Genomic DNA, 26,816 nt, shown 5'->3' with positions numbered 1-26,816 from the left:
ACAAAAAACTGTTTATATAACAGAAAACTGTGAAATACGACAAAAAAAAAAATCTGTTCCTTTAATGTTGGTACTTATGATGGGACGTAAACAACTTTCACAGGAGACTGAAATTTGAAGCTGTAATAGGGGAGATAGCAGGTTTTTATTCCCAACCAAAAATGTCACTTAGCAGGTTTTATCAGGAAGCCGACGATATGAAGGTCTCTGAGCATTCGCAAATCTAAGTGTCCAATGTGAAAATGTTTGCATAAATGATGATTCTCATTTACCATTGTACTTTACTACATTAGCAATATTTTGTGAGCAATTTTTGAGTCAATATTCTGCTAACTCAGTTTCGAAACATTTCACTTAGGTCGGCCAGAAATCTGATTTTGCAGTGGGTTGTAAGTCATGTGCTTAGAAGCCAAAGCTTGTAAAAATTTGTAATATTAGAAGTGAATTTCCTGCAGCAGTAACTTTTCTTCCACAGGTGCAGGCCCGGACTGGCTAATCGGGAGGACCGGGACAATTCCCGATGGGCCGGAGTTCACTTTAAATATGTATTTAATATTTTATTTATTTATTTATTTTTGGGGGGCCGGTGTTCAGTCATAGCCCTGGGTTGATCATGTAATCTGCAGCCGCTATTCCTGGGCTGCCACCCCCTCTACTAGCAAACTGTCTGTTTTCTCTCTCTTTTTTTGCAGACACACCATGACCTGGCGTAACATGTCCTTGCATACGGTTAGTAGCTCTGTACTGTAGCTGTGGAGCATATACGATCTGTGCTCTGTAGGCTGTGGATGGTCAGCTGTGTTTGCTCTTTGAAACATGGATAATAGAAAGACCAAGGGTGGTGTGGAGAAGCAAGAATTTAAAAAAGGAAAGCTCAAGAAGCAAACGCAGCCAAATGTGCCAAAATCTGCAACTTTTTCACAAAAACGACCTCCCGGTTGGAAACTAATAAGGACGATGAAACGGGTAAACCACCTTTCAAGCTAGTTAATTATCGAGTCAGTGAATTGTGTGGCATTGTGGCGTGGAACATAACGTTATGCATTTTAAATAATAGTATGATGCGACGCCACATAACTGGGAAAATTTGTCTTGTAGCTCCTCAGAGTCAGAAAGCAGATCCAGCCCCAGACACCAGCCATGAGCCCACAAGTCCAGAGTGGGCAGGTAGGACTGCTCATAGACTGAATATTATTAGAAGAAATAGGCTCCAATGAAGAGTATGGTGTAGGCCTGTTCAATATGAAAGGTGCTCTGAGATGCTAGATGACCCAGCACTACATGAATGAAACTGACACGAAGGCTTTGCAAAATAGAGGATTTGTGCTGAGAATTATGACCATTTTAAAATGTGATTTAGCGTCAGAAGCAGAGCCAGGAGCCAGTAGTGATGAGGGGATTGTTCCTGTCAGGATGGAAGGAAAAGGTGAGCTGTTGGAACAGACTGTGTGAACAAGCATTAGTTCCAGTAAAACCACTTTCTATACCCAAACGATAGTCCTGACCTATTTTATTTTTTATCATTAAAAGTGAGACGGTAAATACACAAAGCTCACAACTGAAAGGCAATAGCATAAAGTAATATTGAATAAGCCTGCATATTTTGCCAATGTAAATATCTTAATTGGTTAAGTAAGTCAAAATGTCTGTAGATATAATTTTTTATTTTGATACAGGTTCAGGCGAGTCTAGAGAAACTGGAGGAAGTGTGAAAGGGAGAACAGAGTCTACTGATGACAGAGGAGCAGCTCAGCAGCACAACCCTGAACCACTAGTCATGAGACAGATGAAGATAACATGTAAGGTTATAATTGCATGATTTTAATAATAATCGGTCATGATCTAAAGTGGGCCAGTCTGAGGTATGAAAGTCCAGGACTGAAAATGAGTCTCAGTCCGGCCCTGCACAGGTGTACTACAGGATAAAACCTGTCAAGCCCCCACTAGTGGTACATTTGTAAAGTGTAGCCCATAATGCTCCATTTAAATAAATTGGGAACAAAACGCTTGCTTTGCATTGCTTTTTTAGTTGAAATTGCAAACATTGTTGACAGGACAACTTAGAGGTGGGGTCTGAGATGTTTTCCTGGAGCATTTTTTATTATATTCCTTAAAATCCCCTTCACACCCTGATTACAAGTAATTAATTAAATGCTCTAACATAAAAAATAAGATCAGTCACCTGTGGAATGGGCAGGACTGAAAAAACACCATCCAATCATTTTGAGCGCCCACTCGAAATGATTGAACGGTGATATGTCTATCAAACTCAACTGCCATTCGCCCTTCCCCCCTTCCCCCCTCTGTGCGTACCCCTCTTCAAGCATGAATCGTGCATTCCCAGAGGCTGGAAGCATTTGTACAGGAAGCGAAACCAGAACCTGGCTATATTAGTTATATTAGGATGGAAAGTTCACCGGCAAACTGTTTTGTCACTAACATAAATCACTAGGAAATGTAAGATTAGTCACATAGGTCTGAACTGGGGCTGTTCTGTAAGAGCGGGGGGTGTAAGAGGAGACTGAATGAGGTATGCATGGATACATGAGCCAGAGCCTCAGCCGGTGTTGGAGACGGAGCTAGGGCCTGGGCCAGACCGTAGACGGTGTTGGAGCCCAAGCTGGGGCCTGAGCAGAGCCTCAGCCGGCGAACTGTTGCTGTGCAGCGGTCGTGAACCCTCGGGAACAAGCATTGCGCGTGCCAGTACTCTGGAGGCGTGGCGAGGGACGTCTGAAGAAAGGGGTTTGGACTTTTGAATTGAGTATTTTCAAAATGTAGCTTGCTCGAACCGTTTTTCTAAGACCTCATACCCCACTTTTAACCAGGTAAACAAGGAAGAGGCATCAAGAAGTTATGATCAGGTAGGACCATCATGATAGCTGTGTTTAACAGAGTAAAAGCAATGTGTAATGCAGTGCAAATGTAGCTCCTGTAAAAACAAATTTCAGGTGAATTCATAGCAAGGGGGGCCGGGATTGATTGACATCATCAGTTGGAAATGTTGTAACATCTATAAAATTATAACGGCACAAATGAAAATTTTAATGACACAAACCAGCACAAACAAACGTGACCATTTTGGTTAAATTTGCAGCAAGTGGGGGGGCTGGCTGACCTTAGAATGACCTTTAAAAGAATTGTTAATAACTCAATAACCACAACGGCACAAACGAAGCACAAACAAATGAGACTCTTTATCCAGAGATTTTCGTTGGGTGGGGGGGCCAACTTCACACAGATAATATTATGAATGTCCAAATGTTATTTATTAAAAATATTTTGTATTTATCAATGCCCCATTTCGAAGTGACTATTGCTACAGTACTGTGGGACTAACTTTGTCATTTGTCTATTACCACAGAGCCAATCAGTGCCTTCGTTCTATCCTGTGTAGACTGGTAACCTGTCACCCTGCTGACACAGTACTGTGGCAGTTAGCATCACACATGCCATGGGCCTATCCGATTATAAGAAAAAGCTCGAGAACCAGTTTCCAATTATGTCCAGATGACAACGCTTGTGATATTTTTCTTTTGTTTCGCATCCATACACGTATCATTTCAAGAAATATCTGCATCCAGGTGGAAACGGGAACACTGAGTTATAACGGTGTAATACGTATGCCAAACCTATATGTTGTGCTGTACACAAACACAGACAGAGCCACAGGATACATTAAAATCACAGAAGAATGCAGTGAGGTTATGTCCGGGGGTTTTCTTCTTCTGGTCACGTGGTACTATGGTGTCATCTTTTCCAAAATGTGGTGTTTTGTCTATCCATACGGCAACACGAGGGCAGCACTGTGAGACTTTGGGGGGGACCCGTTCTCCAAAAATACTGTTTCAGTGTACCGACAACACCAGTGTCATGTGGATGAAAGAATGAAACGATATTAAACTTTTGTGGATTCAGATCATTTCATTGTCATGTGTACAGGATGTATATTCCATATATGACCACAGTACTGTGGCAAGAAGAGGCTGATGAGTTTATGGAACAGTGTCCATGTTTGGCTCTGGAAACAAAATGTCCTTACTGCTTATTGTTACAGTACAAATTCTAACATTTGATTGGCTCTGTGGCAATAGACAAACCCATATTTTGTGCCACAGTACTGTGGCCTTTCCATTTTTAAGATGCCTTCAGATTCATGTTCATTTTCTATTTCTATATGTGGAGCATGTCTTCATCATGATATTACTATTAGTTTCAAATAGATAAAAACTGACAACAGTCATTAAGAAATAAAGACTAACGCCCAAAAGAATATGCTGCTGATTTTCTTATTCTCCACTGACATGAAGCAGGTGCTTTATTGATTGCATTAGTTGTGTTATAGTTAGTGGAATGGAAATCAGAAATGTGTGTACTGTGTTTAGATATTATTACCCAACAATGATCGCCTCAATAATGGCTATAAGTACAAATTAACAGGAGAACAGATCCAAAAAGACCTACAAGTTAGCAGTTCTCCACTTTACAAAACAGCTGCTGTGTCCACAAAATCTTCAGGATTTCTTTCCAGCTGAGAGAAACATGTAGCATATCTGCAGTGGAAATGCTCCACGGTATTTATGAAAAAAAAAATGCCAGTGAGTACGAAAGCACTTTTTTTTTTTCTTTCTGTTTTATAAACATGATTCAATAACTTATGGAAACAAAGGAATGAAACTTATTGATAAATTTTATTCTCTACATTGCTGAGTGCAAAGCAAAGTAAGTATAAGCCAAGGATACTCACAACAGCCCAGTGTGAATTCAAAGGTAACTATATCAGAACAAAGAAAACTGAAGCAAAATACTTTTTCAGCAAAATATGTTATTAACTGAATGTAAAAACAAGCTTCTATCTCCACTGTGATGCATCAAACTACAAGGGTTTCATGGGTGAATCAGTGTTGCAGAAAGTGACCATGTTTCCATATTTATGACAAAATGCCAGATGAGACTTTTATAAGGCCATGAAAGACACTTGGAAAAAATAAAAATAAAAATGATAAAATTTGCTCATAAACAAGAAAAAAAGTATTATAAACAGGCATCTATAGTTTGAGATTTATTTTCCATAATGGTTGTTGTAATTGTAGCTGTAACGGTTATATGATGCTGCTGTTTGGGCAGCAGAGACAGACACCACAATGATGATCACGATGACTATGAGAATGATCAGGATGACGGCTGCAGTGTTGATGCGACAGGCAGTAGTTCCATAGTCTCTGGCACCATCCAGGTCTCCTACCACCTTCCGGTCTCTGGCCTGAAAACACAAAAGCATATCTCATTATCTGCAAAGGCGTGTGTTAACTTTTTTGTCTGTGGTTTCTCTTACATAATGTTTTTTCCTTCCACTTTTTTTTTTTTTTTTTAATCTTACTTGTCATTATTTGTACATTTTTACTTCTTGACAAAACCTCATACTCATGACAGTTTCTTTTAACATCTACTCTTTTCTGAGAACCCTAGCTCTGTCCTTAACCCTGGTTTAGTGTTTAAGTCCAGTATGCCTATTATTAAACTTCATTTTAAAGGCAATGTCTTCTAGTTTCTGTGTTTAAAATATGGCTGGAACACAATCTAAACTACTTCACTTTAATCACTTCTCAAATGGAACCTAAACATTACAAAGGAGTCACCAATGATCAGATGAATGTCAATATCCTCTTGATGCCCAGAAAGGCATTTTTGTCCTCTGTAGGGGACAAGAGTTTCACAGCTTTACTTAAAAAAAAAACAAACTGCTGTCCACTGCAAAAGACATTCCATAACACATTAAATACACAAATAAAATCTGAAAATGTTGCATCAAGCGATTATTTAATGTAAAAAAATAAAGAAAGCTTTTACTTTCTTGGGTCTCAGGAGGATATGTCTGCCAACTGTGGGCATTAAAACACACTTAGAGTTAATACAAGTTTAGTTTTTACCTTTGTGTATTGTGTCTTGTCCTGAAGGTAAGTGACAAAAGCTTGGAAGAACGAAAGACTAATGATTTAATTCATCATAAAGACAAATCTGTTGCACTTCATCGTACCTTGACAGAGTAGATCAGAGCTGCCAGTCCAAGACAGCAAGGGTTTCCATAGAACAAGGTACAAATGGACCAGACGATGTGGTCCTTGGGTGACTCTCTGATGCTGACCACTGTAGGTCCTGCAGGCTGTCCAGGGTACCCTCCTTGCAACGGAAAAGCCTCATGGTGACCTGAGGGATTCATTGTCTACCCAGCTGTTTGCAGAGTGAATGGTGTGTGTGTGTGTGGTCTGTGTGTCAGCTTCCTTATAAAGCAGTGGTTCTCAACCTTTTTTGAACAAACGCCCCCTGACCTCATCATGAGCGCCCTGCCCCTCATGATATGCAGATTTAATACCAATACTCAGCTATATTGTGATACTGCAAGGTCTCAGAGCGTGTGTGTAACTGCATAGTTCTGAGAAATGTACACATTTTTAACTGACCAATTTGGTACCTACAGTTGAGGAATAGTCTCACCTCCACATTAAATATCTTGGCAAGTTGATAGGACCAATATTTTGGGAGATATTAGTCATTTTGGAATACAATGGCCTTACAATCACGTTGCTCAGTTGACTGGAAGCACAGTACCACACTGCATAACAGGAAATGAAGGTAACAACTGGAGTGACGCATTTACTATGGTTCGGCATGAGACAATGTGCTAGTAACATAATAACCTTTAAAGAAAACTGAAAATCTCTTTATTTTCGTGTAAAAAAGTAAAATTACATGAAAATGTTTACTTTTACAAACTATCCTGTTACAAAAAATGTGAACCTAAACAAATATGAACAATCTGAAATGTTTTAATAAAAGTGTAATTTTAACAATATTCTACCTGTTACTAAAGGTTTTGTGTTTGTAGATCTACTGTGATCTGTAAGTTGTAATGTACATGTGGAAATGATAAACTGAGGCTTATTATTGATAAAATACTTATTTTTCTTAAGAAATTTCTGAATGTTCATGTTGTTTAGATTTTTAAGAAAACTTTGTAGATGTAAACATTTTCATAATGTAAGTGATCCTTTTTCACTGTTATTTTACTGGTTCAGCCCACTTCAGATCATATGAGGCTGAATGTGGCCCCTGAACTAACATGAGTTTGACACCCCTGAAGTAAAGGGTGGACCCTGTAGACCAGAACACACTGAACAGTTCAACACTAGAAACTAAGGATAAGTGTACGGATGTGTTTTCTGTAACAGCAGCTCAATGTACAAACATTACAAAATCTGAAATAGTAAAATAAAGGAATGGACACAAAAGCTGAAATGTTTAATTAGAAATTATGATACAGGCACTAAATACACAGCTCATCTCAAAGTTCACAATTTAAACAGTAATAAAAAAAACATTGGTTACATTGGGATATAGACCATCTGTGTGATAGACACATTCACTAACTGTATACAACCACTGATTCATTTTGTTTATGGTCATTTACACCGATTCTGTGTGACTGATTCAAAAGCTGCCTAAATGCTGGACAAAGACATTTTTTGGACAGTTCTTGATTCATTTTCACCAAAATTTAGCTGAAGAACAGAGTAGTACTCATACAACCTGAGGAATTATTAGAAACAATCGCTTATCAAAGCCCTTAACAGATGGGGTTAGTTCATTTAATGTTCGTTTCATTTCATTAGTCAGATTAAATAAGTGTCTCATTTGACTTTATACATTTAATTACTACAGTTGATTTTTTTAAGGTTGAAAAGTAAAGTATTTGGCCTAAAGAAATGATTATTATTGATTATCTTTTTTTTTTTTTTTTTTAAATTGGCTGAATCAAAAATGAACTCACCCCAATCATGATACTCAAACATTAGTATGTCAGCTGTGTTTCTAACGGCGATCGGAAAGTTGAGAACTTGTCTCTGGTAGTAGCAGTCGGTGATTATGTAAGTGCATTTGTGGCCATTGAACTGAGGGAGCAGCCCCCGGTACAAATGTAAGGCATTACATCTTGGAGGATGCAGGGATGGCTCCTGGACGGCTGTACACGTGCACAGTGTTCTAGGAAATAGAAGAGAGAAGGGAAAACAGGTGGAATCAGCAACTTTAACCTGGACAGGATGTGCATATTGGGATGGGAGGTCGTTGAGCCGGTTTGTGTGACCATAAAAGTCTGATAACTGGAAGTAATCAGATAATTGTAATGATCAGATCTAACGCATTTACATGCACTTATGAAATGCTTTAATCAATAAACCCTGGTTCAGATGCACCACTCCATTACTGCATTTGCCTTTTATTTTTTACTTTGTTTTATTGCTTGTTTTATACTCTCCTGTTTTACTGTACAGTGTCCTTGAGTGCCAAGAAATTATTACTACTTTGGGAGTATGTAAATACATAGTGATGGTAGAATCAAACTTCTGTTCTCTACATTTGTAATTGTGTTTACACATGCGCACATGTACAAGAATTAATAAAATTAGATTAGCCTGTATACATTTAGTTAGACATCAGCGTATTGGGGAGAAATCCAGGTGTGTTAATCTGATGTTTCATAATTAGATTACTGCTGTTATCTGATAAAACAGGTCATCAGGTTATCTGATAAAACAGGTCATCATATTATCCTGTTTACATGGTCACTTAAATAATCGGACAACTCTAGAAATCAGATAATGATTGGAGTATTGGTGTGCACGTAAACAGGCTCGTTATCTTCATCTCTTTGGTTTCCCTGTTCACATGCATACACAGAATGTGGAATTTCTAGAAAATATTTACTTTGGAAGGAATTTTTACACAAAGAAAGTTTCATTTTCATGACCTAAAAACACCGTTTACATCTGCACGACAGGCCCAAATGTAGAGAAAACAAGGCTTATGCTGTCAGGGGCCGACAGCAAAGGTATATCCTCAAAATCCCCCCAATCCTCTGATATATAATAAAACAAAAAAAGACACAACCCACCTCCTGGTGTCAAAATGCGACATCATGTAAACTCAAGGTAGTGGCATGAAGAAAGATAATTGTTAGATAGTCAATATGAACTCAATTTGAGCTACACTGACCTGATAGTGGCAGAATAATAGTCAGAGAACCAAATTTCCCCACAAAACTCCCCCTAGTGAATGAAAATGACCCCATACAAACTGTGGATGGTAGCAAGAAAATGGACATTTGTAAGACGATCAATATGAACCAAATTGTATCTCATTTGGCCTATTATTACTTGATTTATGTCCAAAAAACTGATTTTCACCTAAAGCGCCCCCATTTGAATGACTTATAATACTCATAGAGAAGCTGAAATCCATAGGGTTCTTCCACTAGGGGTCCACTATGTTGGTTATCAAAGGAGAAGAAATCCAACCAAATCTGTCCTAGTTATTGCCTTCACACAAAGGATATCCGGTGGCAGATCCAGCAGTGGCGTTCGGGGTAAAACCATTATATACCTGAAACTCTTTTTCGAGGATATAAATATCCACATCAGGGAGAAGGCATAAGACAGATGGGACATGCCAACACACTACTGGTTTTATGATGATGTTTGGGTTCTGAGTCAAGCATGTTTTTTTGTTGTTGGTTTTTTTCAGTACTGAAATACTGAATACTGAAAAGTTGACCTCTTCCAGAGGGTGTTTGAAGGAATGAAAGAGGGAGGCAGAGTTCACACAGTGGAATCTCTGCCACCAGCAGAAAACTGAAAAGTGCTGCCACAAACGACCAATTTTGTAACAACTAATATTTCGACTAGTTGACTAATCTAAATGACGAATAAAAAAATTTTTTAAAAAAACAAGTGTTTGTTACTTTGTTGTGTCCATTTTAGCAGACCAGGCAAATGAAACTTAAGATGCTTGAGATGGGAGGGAGACCAAAAATAAATAGGTGGTCAATAGTAAAACGACACGTCGACTAAAACAATTGCCATCGACAAATTTTCATGGTCAATTACGTCGACTAAATCATGGCAGCACTAGTGGAATATTAATTTCCTTTAACCATGTAAAGTGAAGTACAGGGTTTACCTTTTTGGGCTCTGCGTTGTACTTGTTCAGGTAGGTCTGAACCTTGTTGCCATAGTCGGGATGAACAGTCTTCAGTTGCTCAACCTGCAGAACAAACGAATATTTATATTCAGATACCAAGAAAAGTCATGTCTGCATGCAGATTATACAAGATTTGACCTAAACTCTGACAATATAAATGAATCTGATTCAGCTAAAGACTCGATATTCCACTGTTCAAACCTGTTTTACTGCCACCTGTGCATCAGTAAATAAAACTGCCCTCACCGATGGCAGTGAATGCCTGTATTTACCTCAGGGTGCTTGCTCTTTATCCAAATAAAACTTCCAAACTTTTTCAAAACTGCTATTATTTCCCTTAGACCAGGGGTCTCAAACTCATGGCCCTGGGGCCAGTTGACGCCCGCAGGATGATATTTTGTGGCCCCCTACTTGACATTGAAGTTCAGCGTTAGTGCGGCCTGCACATTGTTCTCAAATGCACCTTTTTGCTGAGTCTTGCCACGTTTTTATTTTATTTATTTTTATCATTTATGGGCTACCATAGATAGTCTCATGACAGCTTCCAGAGGTATTTGTTGTCAACGGTTGTTAAGCTAGCTAACTGGGAAGAACCTGGGGAAGTATGAACGTTAGTCACTTAGTTGAAACATATTCCGGTGACACCAAGTGGACAGAAAATATATGCCATCACCAAATTCTAGTCATGTTTCTCTCAAAACGTGCTGTGAAGAGGAAGGTTGGCAACGAGCACAGGCAATTTCAGGAAAAGTGGGAGACGGGATATTTTTTTGTCGAGCACAGGGGCAGCCCTGCATGTCTCATATGCACAGAGAAAGTTGCAGTGTTTAAGTAATGTAACGTCTGACGTCATTACTCAACTAGACGTGCTGAGGAGTATACAAAATACCAGGGAGATGAGAGAAAGAACTGGGTCACCAATCTTAAAAAATGTCTGTTGAGGCAACAAGATTTATTCAAGAAAGCAAGCGCAGAATGAAGCAGTAGATGAAGTGGTGAGTGAGATGATTGTGAGGGCCGGAAAGCCACTCAAAGAAGGCAAGTTCATCAAAAAGTGCATGTTACTAGGTGCAAGTGAAGTAAAGAAACCCTTTTTTTGTGGAATACTTAATGCAGCCCAGCCTGACCCAGACTCTACCTCCAGTGGCCCCCAGGTAAGTAGTTTAAGACCCCTGCCCTAGCTAGACCTTGACTTTATGTGCTTTTATACTTGTGTGCCAACTTTTGTGGTTGAGATTGTACCTGTTGTGTGCAGTAGAAAAATGGATTTTAAGAAATGTATGAATGCATAATTCATGGTAAATTATGTTTTACTGACAGAAATGTTTTCAAAACATATGAAAATCACAAAAGTGCATGAATATCACACAAACAAGTTTCACTAGAATCATTCCAGTTAATGAAATCATATAAGGTTTTTTATATGTTTTCGTCATGTATTTCTTATTTTACAAGATTATGTGCCTTTGTGCATACTCAACTGACAGAAACCTTTTTCCATACTTCATTAAGACTTTCACACAAAATTCCAGACTTTTCAAGGTCTGGAAAACAGCGTTTCAAACCTGCATACTTTTTGAGACTTTCAAGACCTGCATAAGCACCCTGTGTCTGTTTTATCATCTCAGATCTTAGATTTCCTGTTGAGACTCACAAGTTCCACCAACCACCTCCTGTGGTTTGGTCAAGTGGAAACACTAACACATGCCATGTAATTCTGAAATCTGCAGCAGTTTGACCACAGATACTTGGTGAAGCAAGAACCTTTACAAAATAAAATCATTTAAACAAAAGAAACTTTTGAGGTTTATAAAAACATGAAAAGACAGTTGGATACGTTGGAGGTAATGTGACCTTACCATCCGTTTCTGGATGAAGAGCTGGGCTCCCTTCAGAGCTCCTGCCATGTTCTGACAAAGCCTCTGCCGCTCCTCTTCATTCAACACCTGAGTGTAGAACGCACGCACCTGACAGAAAATACTGTTTAGTTGGAACTGGGTTGAATCAAAACAACATTAAGTGAAATTCAATGAACAACTGCAGTTTAAAAGTCACCATGTTATCTGTGAGCTAATAACAGACTGAAGTTTATTATCAACAATATACATTCTATGGTGAGAAAACTGGTCATTTTCACATCCAGCAGAACTGGATGAGTGTGTCTGGAGTTGTGACCATCCAACAAATCCATGCCCACCAGTCTCTTTTTAATGTGTTTTGGTCTCTTCCTCAAGTGGACTGGCATTCATAAAGGTTCCTCATAAAGAGTTGCTCGTAGTGATGAAATTCAAGAAAAAAAAGTTTAAGAATTCCATGATTAAGGTTTGTATAATGTGATTATGCTTTCTAAACTTTCACCTTAACTTATAAAGACCCAAACATCCACCATCGAACAGATTTATCTGCTGAACTAAAATGTTTAATACCTGTTGATCCACTAATCCTATCAATACATGGAAATAATTGGTGTAAATGGTCATCAGATATGACCCATTTGGACATTCAGAGGCTCCGTAGCGAACATGGAAACAGTCATCTTCTACAACATTGATTCACCAGTAAAACCCCTGGAGTTAAATAAATGACAGTGGATGGACACACTTGGTTTATATTCAGTTAATGATATCTTGGCCAAAAAAGTTATTTTTTTGTTGTTTTTGTTTTCTTTCTTTCGGATGTAATAACTTTCAACTTTAATCTGAGCTTTAATTAACATCTATACCATCAGTAAATTAAAAATAGAAAACTACACGATTTTCACTGAAAAATGCAAAACACAGTGGCTAATATTATAATAAATGGTGATAAATCACTTGAGAAAGGTTAAATACAGAGAAAAATTAATTTGGGAACTACCATAAAAGCAGCACAGTGTCTTTATGGGCTAAAGTTAAGACTAGATTCATTCAGACCAAAGAGTGCTGGAGTTTTCAGAGAACAAATACTCTCCAAACACCGTTTTGGTCATTCAGTACACTACAGATCTGTAAACTGTACAACACTACAGATTAGCTCATTCAAGAATAATGTCTGTAGTTGATCTCATTGGAGATATGCTCCCGTCTCCCACCTAATGCAGCGGACTGCAACACCACAATACAAAGTGAATACAATACAAAGATATGATATTTGACAATTGGTAAATTACGAAAGTGGAGAAGTGATGACTTGAGTTTACTACAAAACCTATCGGCAGAATGATCAACCAAACAATGGCACCACTTTCCAGAAAAAGAGAAGTTGGGGCAGACAGCTGGCATACATACTGAAAAATATTTTTTGCTTAGAAATGAAACACTTTGTTAGTGCCGACAGTACACATGCAACAGGTACAGCAACACACACAGACACAACCCCCAGGCTTCTCAAGACGTTGGCTATTTGTGCAGTTACAGTGACCAACAGAAGACTCACTAGACTGGCCCTCATGAATATTCATACAGATATGGTAATTGACAGCATTTAATATATTTCTGAGTCCATAAGAATGATAAGATGACCTTGTTTGAACTAAAATGGGTTTAACTAAAAGAAAATGTTGCTTTTGTCAAGACTATATCGACCAGATTAAATAGAACTGCATGAATAAAAAGAGACTAAAATGTAATTTTCATTGACTAAAATGTCATCAGTTTTCATCGACTAAAACTAGACGAAACCAGTCACGTATTATTCTGACAAAAATACGGCTAAAATTCTCAGAGTTTTAGTCAATTAAAACTTGACTAAACGAAAAAACTATGAACGTGACTAAAACTGATAAAGACTGAAATGAAAGTCTGGCACAAAGATTAGACTAAAACTAAAATTAAAACAGGCTGTCAAAAACAACACTAGTGTGGAAGTATTTCAGGTAGACGACCATGACGTGGTTATGGACACGCATGAGCCACTGTGTAAACACCGCCACCGCGGAATTCAAACAAACTAGGGGAATACCACAAACCTAGCAAAGCACCTTCAAGACAGGCACCTAGATCGGTTTAAAGAATTTAAGGCGAGTTCCGTGATTCAGTATTAAACATCTGACATGCGATATCATCAAGGCTTGACATTGGCACTGGTCCGATGGCCCGACACAGTTTTTACAGCCTGGCCCCTTCCAGCCACCGCTGAAACAAAATGTTGACAACAAGAAACTATGCCAGTGGTCACTAAAAGGCGGACCGCAGTCTGGGTCCTGGTCCAGATCCAGAAGCCATCCCACTTGGACCCGGACCTACAGCCGGTGGTGGAGCGCTTCTATTTTTACCAGCGTAGCTTACAGTAGAGTAGATGAGTAAATTTACAGACCAATTACATGCATGTAGAGCCATCCCATGTGACACCACTCAGCCAATCACGTCTGTGTATTCAAAGCAGTAAACAGTGAGTGACAGTGCAGAGACAGATGAGAGGGTTAAAGGCAATAGCAAAATTAATTTATGTGCAAACACTTAAAGTATTTCTTGTTTAAGTTTATGGTTCATCTGATTTTTTTTTTCCCGTGGTATCGATTTGGTATCGAAAATTGTGTACTTTTAGTGGTATCGTATCATCCCTACTCTGTAGATCTGAGACACCTTTGGACGGTGGCTTTTCTTCTTAAAGCACAATATTTAGAACCTATTTATCCCACAACGAAATAAAACAGACTTGATGGAATATATGTATTTAACCTACTAAAGGACAACAGGATGTTAGAGATTCATTTTTAGGATTCAGTGAATCGTCAGTGACGAAACCAGCAACTATTACACAAACAGGAATGTGTGTGAATGTATGAAATACACAGGAATATATGCGAATGTGATGTTTTTGTTACCTGGGTGACATTATCTTCATCTTCGCTGTTGTAACGTGCCACATCAGGAGACACCTGGAACCTGGACTCAACAAACCGAGGCTGGGTGTCTGGGGCGCTAAAGCTGTTGGGGTAGTAGTTTGGAGCTCCACCTAGAGGACAAATGGGTCAAACACATCTGAGACAAGGCAAGGAATTAAGTCACAACTGGACTTTAGAGCAGTAGTTCTCAAATGGTCTGGCTTCAGGACCCACTATCACCCCTCAGTGACAAGCTGCGACCCAAACTGATAAAAGTTAAACTTCTCAAATGTATTTAATGAAAAGATGGTGTGTTTTGAATCTGAGATAATACAGAATATCACAGTATGAAAACACAGAAGACAAGTTCAACAATAAACCAAACTGACCAGCAGGGGGTGATGCTAAAGAGGGAAATATTCCCTTATCCACTATACAGGGGTTGGACAAAATAATGGAAACACATTAAAAATCAACAAAATATAATTTAATATGTTGTAGGTCCGCCTTTTGCGGCAATTACAGCCTCAATTCTCCGAGGTATTGATTCATACAACTTGTGAATTGTTTCCAAAGGAATTTTAAGCCATTCGTCAGTTAGAATACCCTCCAACTCTTTTAGAGACGATGGCGGTGGAAATCGACGTCTTACTTGAATCTCTAAAACTGACCATAAATGCTCAATAATGTTGAGGTCTGGGGACTGTGCCGGCCATACGAGATGCTCAACTTCATTAGAATGTTCCTCATGCCATTCTTTAACAATTCTAGCTGTATGGATTGGGGCGTTATCATCTTGAGGTGAAGGTGTTTCCATTATTTTGTCCAACCCCTGCATTAGGTACATTTGAACCAAAACTAAAAAGTGCATTGAGTCACTTATTCAAGCATTAAACAAACTGAGGTTTTTGTCCACAGTGTAGGTAAAACCATATCTGATGCAGTTGTTGTCATACCTGAGTTTTGCCATGATATGAACAGATACTTTTGGGTCTTCCTTTATGCCAGGGATGTCAAACTCATGTTAGTTCAAGGGCTACATACAGCCTAATATGATCTCAAGTGGGCCAGACCAGTAAAATACTATACATAATAAGATAAGAACCTATCAATAATGTCAACTCCGATGTTTTGTTTCTGTTTTAGAGTGAAAAAAGTAAAATTCCAATATGAAAATGTTTACACTACAAACTGTACTTGAACATTACATGAACGAATATGAACAACCTGAAAATTCTTCAGAAAAATAAGTAAATTTAACAACATTATACCTCAGTTTATTATTTATATGTACATTACACCTAACAGATCACAGTGGATCTACAAATACACAAAACATTTAGTTACAGGCAGAATACTGGTACAATTACACTTTTCTTAAGAAATTTCAGGTTGATCATATTTGTTCAGGTTCGTCATGTCTTGGTTTTTAAATGTAAAGATTATCATGTAATTTCAGTTTTTTATATCACAGTGTTCGTACACATTTTTCAAGGTCAAATTCAAGCACTTCTCAAGGACTCTTAAGGTGATTTTCAAATTTTTCCAGCACATCACCTTATTGCTGGGGAAAAATACAAATCTACAGGAATACATATGGTCATGATTTTTTTCCACTTTTTATCATGATGATGTACATTGTATTGTGCTATAAACATGTAAAATCATGTTTCATAATAGCAAAAAGTTTAGAAATTAAAGGAGAATACAAAGTTTTATCCAAAAAAAGGGAAGCCACTCGGTGTTCTTCAGACAAACTGGAACCGAGCCAAAGATTAAGATAAAAATGTACCTGGAGTCGACCTGAGAGCACCGGCTAATTTTCCTTTTCGACATTAAGTTTTATTTTTCAAAATGCATCACCTCTCTGTAAGTAGTTTTGGTTTGACATCTACCGTGGGAGAGTTAATATTAACAATAAACAAATAAATCACATCAGAGTTAGAATTACAAGCACTTTAACTAAAATTCAAGCACTTTTGCGACAATGAAATTCAAGCATTTTCAAGGATTTCAAGAACCCGTACGAACCCTGAACAAAAACAAGACCCACTTGAGATCCAGTTGGTCTGTATGTGGTCCCTGAGGTAAAATGATTCTGAAACCCTTGATAGTTCATATATTTAGTGTAGTGTTTGCATTTCACAAATTCATCTCACGGGCCAGTTTTGGCCCGCAGGCCGTATGTTTGACACCTGAGTTTTATGCTGTGAGATGTCTGGTGTTAAATAGTATTACAGTGCATTACCGCCACCTACTGTTTGGAAGTGTGAATGGACGGTGCTGTGTTCCACAAATAATAAAGCACAGGATATGTTTCTCAACATTATTTTTTGCCCAGACAAAGGCCTGTGACCCACTGAAAATGGGTTTGTGACCCACTTTTGGGACGCGACCCACCAGTTGACAATCACTGCTTTATTAAACACCTGAGTGTTTATGAAACACCTTGGGGAAACTTCTACAACTATAACCTTTTACAGTTTGAAGCTGCTGTGGATGAGTTCACCTTGGTTGTCGAACATGCACATGGGGCCGTCACGCTGGTAGTTGGTCACCCGGGCCTTGTAGGGGCAGTTGACAGGGATCTGCAGGTAGTTGGCTCCCAGCCGGTGTCGATGTGTATCAGGGTAAGCGAACAGACGACCCTAAGGAGGCAAAGATGATTCTTGTAGTTGTTCTAACACATTTATAGATGGACATAGACTTTGTCATTCCAGATTTACATCTATCTGTATCTGCAATTGGCTCATGAGGCAGCAGCAATAAACAAATAAAACAGACACTATATATACACAAGATTAAATAAACATGCATATAAAACTATGTGTCAAGTAGAGACATTAAAATATTATAACATTTAGTTTAGTTTTCTCTCACTTGCTTTTTGATGTCTATTCATTCATTTCAGTTCAATGTTGCTGAAAACCAGAGTAAATCAGTCAGGATGTTACCTGTAGCATCTTGTCAGGGCTCGGTTCAATGCCTGGTGGCATATTACTGGGGTCAAAGGCCAGCTGCTCCACCTCTGCAAAGTAGTTCACTGGGTTTCTGTTGAGAACCAGTCTGCCCACAGGAATCAAGGGATATTCCTTATGTGGCCATACCTTAATAAAATTAAATGAAAATAGTGTAAGTTACTGCTGCATAGTCACCGCTGATGTTCTAACAGATGACCCTGTACATTATCCACAAACCTACAAAATATAGAATTACACATGTGTTATGAAGCTGTGTAATTCCACTTATGATTTCAGTGTTACTCTTTCTATTTTGATTCAAATCAAATTTGTAAAAAACTCCCTGCACCATGGTACGGACCAAACAACCGGTCTGTGGTCTGACCAAAAGAGGTGGTGTCTGTCCAGATCAAACTAGACCCTGGTATTTTTTTTTAGAAAAAGAAAAAAAACAGTCATCACCAAAAATTCATGGATTATAAAGAAGGTAAAAAAAAAATAAAATAAACCACTTTCAAACATGCCAGTGTCTATAAACAAAATGTAGCACAGGATAATGAGGATGTAGTAGTCCACAACAAAAACAGTATGAATGCAAAAGTCAGAGGACCAACCTGTGTGAACATTCCTTTAATGGTTCCCAGTTTTGGTCCACACCAGCAATTACTTATATATAGAAAGGATATATTTACATTAACCCGCAAAGACCCAAACATCCACTGGTGACCAAAAACATTTACTGATCTAAATTGTTTAATCCCTGTTGATCTACTAATCCTATCAATACATGTAAATAATTGGTGTGAAATGCAGTTTGAACGTCCAAATGGGTCAAATCTGGTGACCATGAAAAGATGACAGAGGCTCTGTAGTGAATGTGGAAACACCATCATCTTCTAGAACATTGATTCACCAGTAAAACCCACAGAGTTTGATTAAAAAAAAAAAAAAAAAAAAAAAAACAGTGGATGGAGACACTTGGTTTATGTTCAGTTTAGAAACATACACTGACACAGTCACTTTTTTTCCCCAGTTTTCTGTTTTTGATCAAATAACCCTCAACTTTAATCTGAGCTTTTACGAACATCTACATGATCAGTAAATTAAATATAGGAAAATACCTGATTTTCACTTAAAAATCCAAAATATAGATGATAATATTATAATAAATGGCGATAACTCCCTTGTGAAAGGTTAAATACAGAGGAAAAAAATAATAATTCAAAGTTTTATTTAATTATGGACTTCCCTGTAAATCTAACAGATATTTGTGCATGGATCTTAAAAGACTTGTCAGTTTTTCAAAACAGCACATTACACATTTACAATACATAGTAATGACTTTTCACAGCCATACCCTCATAGCCCTGTTTGTTGTATGATGCGCTGTCAGGATGAAGTACCTTGGTAAGATCGAACGGGTTGAAGCGGAACTTCTCCGCCTGCTCAAAAGTCATAACCTGGATGTAGAAAGTCCAGGATGGGAAGTTTCCATTGGCGATGGCGTTGAATAGGTCTCCGATGGCATAGTCTGGGTTAGAGGAGGCCAAACGTTCACCCTCTTCGGTGGACAGATTCTTTATTCCTTGATCAGTCTACAAAAAAAAACATTAACAGTAAAGTCTGAAGTCAGTAACAGCCACAAAACAACACCTGTGAGGTGTTGGCTTTGCTCATGAACATTTGCAAACGTTTGAGGCTCTACAGACCATAGACCAGGGGTGTCAAACTCATTTTAGTTCAGGGGCCACATTCAGCCCAATGATGACCTCAAGTGGACTGGACCAATAAAATAACAGTGAAAAAAGTAAAATTACATTATGAAAGAGTTTAAATCTACAAAGATTCCTTACAAATTTGAATAACATGAACAACCTGAAATTTCTTAAGAAAAATAAGTGTGATTTTAACAATATTACGCCTCGGTTTGTCATTTACACATGTGCATTACAACTTAGGCGGGGTACACACCTAAGGATTTTCTCAATCTGAAGAGATTTTTTACCTGGTACAGACCTCCCATATAAAGATAAAAAAATCAGGCATTGAACAGTTTTGATTGTACCGTTTGTGGTGTGCTCCGATAACCTCAACACAGCACACCACACACATAACGATTCTGTCCCACCACCGATCTAGAATGTAGTCCTCCAAGCCAGTGATCAAACAAAAACGAAGAAGAAACATAGTATGATTCGGGAGCAGAGTCTTGAATTGGGTAACGCCCCCCCCAAAAGAAAAGGGTCAGGTAACCTGCAAAAACATGCGGGGATGAGTTAAAAAAAAAAAAAAAGTATTTTTGCAGGTACGGGCCCGGGTAAAATTAAACAAAATGTTGGTGGGTAGCAGACAAGGAAGTGGAAAAATAAAAATTCATGGACGAAAATAATTTGCAGGATATTTAATGATGATGATCATCTAATTTGACCATGGTTGATCCACATCCAGTTTTATTTTGAAGTGAGCTACACATCTGTTTACATCCACCCACATATTAGAGATTTAATGATGCGTGCATTTTAGGCAAAAATGAAGCCCTTAAAAGTGAGTTATGTGTAGACAATGGGTTTAATCACGGGTTGGGTCAGGTTGTGGGTCTAATGTCCATGGGTATGGGCAGGTGTGGGTTTGGAAAAGTGGACCGGTGCAGGACTCTGCTCAGGAGTCGCCCGCTTTCCCCACACACGAAGATTTTTCGTCGTAAATGTTGAACAAGTTTGATATTTAGGATTGTTGGCCCCGGCCCGTTTCAGAGCCGATTATTGGGACAAATTCACTCTTAACACACCTCAGACCACAGGACTATCTTATAAGACATAAGATAGTCTGGGGTTTGCCATCCTTGGTCGGGAAGAGGGAAATTCGGGACAAAACCAGCCCGATTATCTTTAAGTGTGTACCCCGCCTTACAGATCCTAGTAGATCTACAAATACACAAAATATTTAATAACAGGCAGAACATTGTTACAATTACACTTACTTCTCTTAAGACATTACAGGTTGTTCATATTTGTTCATATTACTCACATTTTGAGTGAAAGTATAGTTTGTAAATGTTAACATTTTTATGGAATTTTACTTTTTACACAAAAACAAAAGAGAACATTTTGTAGTTGTCATTATTTATACATTATGATAGTATTTTACTGTTCTCATCCACGTTAGATCATAGTGGTTTGAATGTGGAAGCTGAACTACAAAGATTTTAACATCCCTGATTGTTACCATCTTCAGTGTAATTCTTGCATGTCAAAAATTCATCCCACGGGTGGATTGGATTCTTTGGTAGGTCGGTTTTGGCTCACAGATCTGACATCATCTTAGTTTATAGGAAAGAACAGATTTCTAACTATAACTGATTTATAGTACGCCTCATTGAAACAGTCAGAGGGAAAATGCTAAATGAAGGCTAATCCAGGATTGAACAAACCTTGTAGTGAAACTTGCAGTAGACTCGTTCTCCAGCTGCATTGACCAGTTTGAAAGTGTGGGAGCCATAGCCGTTCATGTGACGATACCCATCAGGCAAACCTCGATCGCTGAACAGGAAGGACACCTGCACAAAGGAAATAAAAATGAAACACAAAGTCACAAAACCTTCATTCTGCCATCTCCGACTGCTGGAGCAATCCATCAGACAAATACTCAGAGTCTCTTTGTACTGAGATGAAACGTCTACCTGATGCAGACTCTCTGGCCTCAGGCTCATGAAGTCCCACACCATGTCAGGGTCCTTCATGTGGGTTTGGGGATTACGCTTCTGGGTGTGGATGAAGGACGGGAACTACAAGAGCACATGGGTATCAAATGTACTTTACTCATTCACTTTATTAACATTATGTATGTACTTTTTTTTTTTTTTTTAGATCAACTTGATTTAAAATGCTTCAGTGGCATCTTATGACAGATGAAGCTAGTTTTTCTTTCTTTTTTTTTACCTTAAAATTCTCTAACAACTGTAGTTTTAACAGTAATAAAAACTAAGACTAAATCTAACATCCAATAATAACAGAAATGAAAAGAAAAGTGACTTTTTCAGACACTAAACAGGACCTACACTGACCTTATTGGTGAAAAAAAGAAGAAAAATGTTTTTTTTGTTTCTATTATAGCTCCCCAAATTGGTGAAAAAGTCAAATATTGCGATCTACTACTTACTTTGTTACCATGTAAAATTCCGATTACTCTTTTAGAAATGTAAAGTCAAACTTAAAAACAATACAAGAACGTAACCTTAAGTGTGTTTATTAAATTTAAAATGTTTTTTTTTTTCATTTCTGCAGTGACATCACCCTAAAACCTCTTCTAAATCTGCACCTTTAATTTTCAGTTTTTGGTTAATATTGAGATTATGATTGCAACTCGCTTAATTATGCAGTCCTAGGTTGTGTCATACAATATTTGGTGTACCATTTTCAGTTTCTATAAAACAAAGATTTCCTTCTAATACCTGAAAAACCACTGTCAGTAACTTTAAAATGTCTGTAAATTCTTAAACATAAAACCAAAACTACTTAAGAACACATAAAAATTGAAATCAATCAAAATCAATGAAAATGTCAAAAATATTATAACGATTATAACTTCCAAATATTTTTTCCACATTACAAACCCATGTCTATATGAATATTCATATTCATGTAGACTCAAACATCTACATTCAAAGTCATTTTAAATGAATGGGAAAAGAATCATTCTAGATGTAGATGTTCTTCTAACTGATTGAATCAGGTTCTGCTTTGAGATGCATTTAAGGAACATTTCTGTATACTTTTAGAAGCTTTTAAATTATTGATGGATGTTTTTAGAACTGAGTTTTACTATGTATTTTATGTCCATTTTTAGTATGGATGAAACTTCTGCTGCTGCTGTCTTGACCAGGACAGTCTTGCAAAAAAGATTTTTAAACTCTTAACTTTAAATGAGTCTTTTCCTGGTTAAATTAAGGTTAATAATAGAAAACACACACACCAGCTACACACTCACCAGCATGGCATCCCTGATGAAGAAAATGGGTGTGTTGTTCCCCGTCAGGTCCCAGTTGCCCTCCTCAGTGTAAAACTTGACTGCAAAGCCTCGGGGATCTCGCACGGTATCAGCAGATCCAGACTCCCCAGCTAGGGGAAAATTAAGTAAATGATTTATGATATTTCACTAATGCCAGTTTCACATTTAACAAAGGGGCCATTTATGTGTAATTTGTTGAAGGTTCATGCCCCTGAAAAGTTTAATCTGATACAATGCACTAAATTGGAGAAACTCTTGAAAGTGAAGGGGTTAAATATGAGCAGCACCAAATCTGAAAAAACAAACAAAAAAAAAATCTGATGGTATGAACAATGAACTGCTGTTCTTACCGACAGTGGAGAAGCGGATCGCAATAGGCGTAGTCTTGCCAACATGTTCGAACAGCTTTGCTTTGCAGTAACGAGAGATGTCATGAGTCACTTCGAAGTAGCCAAAAGCTCCTGCATTTTGGATGAAAACCGTAGGACATGTCTTTGTTAAAGATGTCGATACGGGCATCTGAAAGTAGTCCAGCACAAACCCAAATACCAAGATTGGGTATGGGTTCAGTGGCTCTGATTCAGAGGTTGATCCAATCAGTGACAGTTTTTACCAAAGGACTAGTGGAGGATTAATGGTTTTCACTGATTTAGTCACTCTACACACTGCATCACCTACAAGACAAGTCTCCGATAATGATCAGGGGTTGATGTGTACAAATAAAGGCCCTGCACAAACCGAGTCTGGATAAACTTCAGCTTCCTTTCATAATGCGCATGTCAGTTAAACACAATACAAAGCTTCCTCTACTTTTGTGTAACAAACTGAATAACATAATGCTGCTATTGTCCACACTTTCTTGTACTAGGTTTGTCATCTTAAGTGTCATCATCTGATTTCAGTCACTGCCGGCGTGTGTCACAGAAAGGCAGCTTTCATCCAATAAAAGCCCTGACAATAAATTAATGGCTTCTATTTACTGAAGCTCTTGACTGCTTTTAATTTGGATTAATAATAGAAGTGTTGAATTTGTATTTAATAACATCACAAAAGCACTGTTACCTTTTAACATGGAGGAAATCTATTCATCTATCTATCTTACAGACATTGCTTTACACATAACAGACTGACCTTAGTCTCCTGTAACCACTGAGGCAAATGACTTATTCAAACACTGAATCAAGTCAGTACCCAGTGTAAGCTGATTGGAATTGTAAAGTCATACCAGTGTATGACTAGTCTTACTTTTGTTACTTATATCAGCTGAGACATGCCAGGTTCACATATTTATAATATGCTATTTAGTATAGATTAGAATTATGTCATCATTCATTAAACAAAAAGTAGCTTGATCCTGAAAAAGCACAACACTGACAAATCTTCAACAGTACATTATTGCCTGTTTTGACTCATTCAATAACTCCAATTACACATTATTAAGTAACTTAAATACCCACAATTTTAAAGAGGTGGAACAACCAACTACATCCTCTTAAAATACAAATATGATAATATGAACCTTGACAGAGACAGACTAGAGTAATTACTGTCCGACACTCACCTGCACCTTTGGCATGCACCACTCTCTCTGGGATTCGTTCTCTATCAAAATGGGCCATCTCATCTGTGAAGACCACATCCTGGACCAGAAGAGGACCCCTTGGTCCTGCAGTCTGCAAGTTTAACTTGTCTCCAATGGGATGACCACCACCTGTGGTCAGAATGTCTGGCTTCTGTTTCCAAAAGCCAGAGCAAAGGTGAGATCTTACAAATCCTACTAATATGACATCTTTATTTTGAAAGGTACTAATACAGTATTTTTCCCCCATTTCATTTAACAGCTAAAACAAGTGATAACAGCCAAAAATATTGCAGAAAATTATTTTCCTCCCAATGAATTAATCAGCAAAGTATGAAAGACAAGCAACAAGCACATGACAGATGCCTGATTCAACATAAACGTGTTTATTTAGAGCACAGGTGTCAAACATCCGGCCCAGGGGCCAAATCCGGCCCGCCAAAGGGTCCAGTCCAGCCCTTGGGATGAATTTGTGAAATGCAAAAATTACACTAAGATATTAACAATCCTTTTAGTTCAGGTTCCACATTCAGACCAATTCAATCTCAAGTGGGCAGGACCAGTAAAATACTATCAATCATAATAACATAAAAATAAGGACAACTCCAAATTTTTCTCCTTGTAAATGTAAATATTTTCATGTATTTACACTAAAACAAAGTATAATTTCACAAAACATGTGAATAACCTGAACAAATATGAACAACCTGAAATGTCTTAAGAGAAGTAAGTGTAATTTTAACAATATTCTGCCTGTGACTAAATGTTTTGTGTCTTTGTAGATCGACTGTGATCTGTAAGTTATAATGTACGTGTGTAAATGATAAACTGAGGCAGAATATTGTTAAAATTACACTTATTTTTTTCAGTTTGTTCATGTTATTCACATCTTTTGAAAAGATAGTTTGCAGATGTAAACCTTTTCATAATGTAAATTTACTTTTTCCATCTAAAACATAGAGAAAAGTTTGGAGTTAACATTATTTACATATTATTATGTTATTATTTTACTGGTTTGGTCCACTGCAAATCTAATTTAACTGAATGTGGAACTGAACTAAAATGAGTTTGACACTCCTGATTTAGAGTTTGTACTGAGATCACAAATGCACACAATATTTCCTTCCACAATGTTAAGTAAACTTTAAATGTATTTCTGTCTAGTATTTTATCAGGAGACACCGTCTGGTGATACCTGGCTACATTTTCATTCAGCTTGAATTAAAAAAAAAAAAAAAAAAAGGATGCCAGAAAGTGTTTGTTACTTCATAACTGCTAAAGCCATTTGGTCTTTTGTCCTCAGGTTATGCAACTATCAGGGCTGAAGTTCACATCAGCCCCTACCTCTGGACAATGACCTGATTTCCACTGCACTGCCGCCATTCCATGCATTAACTGTTTAATGCTACTTTTTAATCCTAAAATGTCTTTAAAAAAACGGTCGTTATGCTAATATTGCTAGTTTAGCCTGTCACGGTTGTAGGCTGTTTGCTAGTGAGCCCATTGCAAAAACGAATACATGTTTTTGCATTAAAACTAAACATTACACTAAAACACATAAAAACGAAATATATATACTAATTACGTGGGAAGCATTTTGTAACATTTGTGGAGAGTAAAGATAATCCAATGTGTCGTCACAGTTCTGCTGTTGTCGTTCCTGTTAGCTAGCTGTGACCCTAAAAGACCTTTCACCCATTTTCTCCTGTTTGACGCAGCACTGCGCAGTAAAAGACCTGAATAAAAGACCATTTCCAGACCTGAGAAGACCGACTCTCCTTCCAAATCTTCATCTGGTCGGTGGCTTTGTCCCTGTTGTCTGCCATTTCGACAGGTGCAAACGGACGGACGCTGTATTTCGCGGATGGTGCAGAGAAATATGCTAAGAGTTGGGCTCAATCCTGGAAATATTCTTCCTGGACTTTGGCTGACGTAGCTCCGCCCCTGTCCTCTGATTGGCTGCGGGACGGACGTTGACCTACTTTTAAGCAAATAGAGCTAAAAACTTCACTCTGTTTATTGTTGTTATATAACACAGATTTCATCAACAACAAACAGTCAATGTCCAGAAGTTCTGATGCAGTTAACCTTCCGGTATCCCGTCCAGCAAGGCCCTTACTAAGCACCAAGTGTGCCATTTTGGCACACTTGTGGAATAATGTCAAAAAATTTTCATACAGTTTGTTTTTATTTATTTATTTATTTATTTTACACTTTTTTCTATTTCATAAACTTGAGCCGTAAATAAAAATACCAAATACTCAATAATTGTCACATTTTTTAACCCTTTAAATGCCGTGTTTGTAATGTAAACAAACCATTGTTTTGAATGCAAAAAAACAAAAATATAAATATTTTTCAATATACTGCTTAAAAAGTGGATCACATATTATTTGATTTCTGCAGCCTGGCATATGTCAATGATTAACTCCAA

At 37.8% G+C, this 26,816-nt stretch overlaps 2 protein-coding genes across 2 annotated transcripts; both read right to left on the bottom strand.

Moving 5' to 3' along the window:
* Positions 1-4,669: 4,669 nt before the first annotated feature.
* On the bottom strand, positions 4,670-6,255 carry LOC115421027 (dispanin subfamily A member 2b-like). Its single transcript, XM_030136678.1, has 2 exons — positions 6,035-6,255; positions 4,670-5,260 (listed from the first exon to the last, which is right to left on the bottom strand). The coding sequence occupies exons 1-2, from the start codon at positions 6,215-6,217 to the stop codon at positions 5,060-5,062; spliced, it is 384 nt and encodes a 127-aa protein (XP_029992538.1). The 5' UTR covers positions 6,218-6,255; the 3' UTR covers positions 4,670-5,059.
* Positions 6,256-7,278: 1,023 nt separating this feature from the next.
* cat (catalase) lies at positions 7,279-26,315 on the bottom strand. The gene is made up of 13 exons (XM_030136676.1): positions 26,143-26,315; positions 24,365-24,536; positions 23,154-23,264; positions 22,783-22,913; positions 21,476-21,580; positions 21,227-21,352; positions 19,200-19,391; positions 17,791-17,943; positions 17,346-17,484; positions 14,837-14,967; positions 11,892-11,999; positions 10,012-10,095; positions 7,279-8,037 (listed from the first exon to the last, which is right to left on the bottom strand). Exons 1-13 carry the CDS (start codon positions 26,206-26,208, stop codon positions 7,981-7,983), a joined length of 1,575 nt encoding a protein of 524 aa, XP_029992536.1. The 5' UTR covers positions 26,209-26,315; the 3' UTR covers positions 7,279-7,980.
* Positions 26,316-26,816: the final 501 nt, after the last annotated feature.

The sequence above is a fragment of the Sphaeramia orbicularis genome, chromosome 6, assembly GCF_902148855.1.
Source record: "Sphaeramia orbicularis chromosome 6, fSphaOr1.1, whole genome shotgun sequence".
Classification (NCBI taxonomy): domain Eukaryota; kingdom Metazoa; phylum Chordata; class Actinopteri; order Kurtiformes; family Apogonidae; genus Sphaeramia; species Sphaeramia orbicularis.
The sequence above is the reverse complement of the archived record's forward strand: the minus strand, read 5'-3'. Positions and strand labels throughout refer to the sequence as shown.

Excerpts from the sequence above, each read along its gene's own strand:
- LOC115421027 (XM_030136678.1), bottom strand. The coding sequence starts at position 6,217 with ATGAATCCCTCAGGTCACCATGAGGCTTTTCCGTTGCAAGGAGGGTAC. Across the intron at positions 5,261-6,034 it reads CTCTGATCTACTCTGTCAAG|GCCAGAGACCGGAAGGTGGT; the intron begins GTACGATGAAGT and ends TTGTGTTTTCAG.
- cat (XM_030136676.1), bottom strand. The coding sequence starts at position 26,208 with ATGGCAGACAACAGGGACAAAGCCACCGACCAGATGAAGATTTGGAAG. Across the intron at positions 19,392-21,226 it reads ACTGCAAGTTTCACTACAAG|ACTGATCAAGGAATAAAGAA; the intron begins GTTTGTTCAATC and ends TTTTTTTTGTAG. Across the intron at positions 14,968-17,345 it reads GTGCATGTTCGACAACCAAG|GTGGAGCTCCAAACTACTAC; the intron begins GTGAACTCATCC and ends TTTGTCCTCTAG.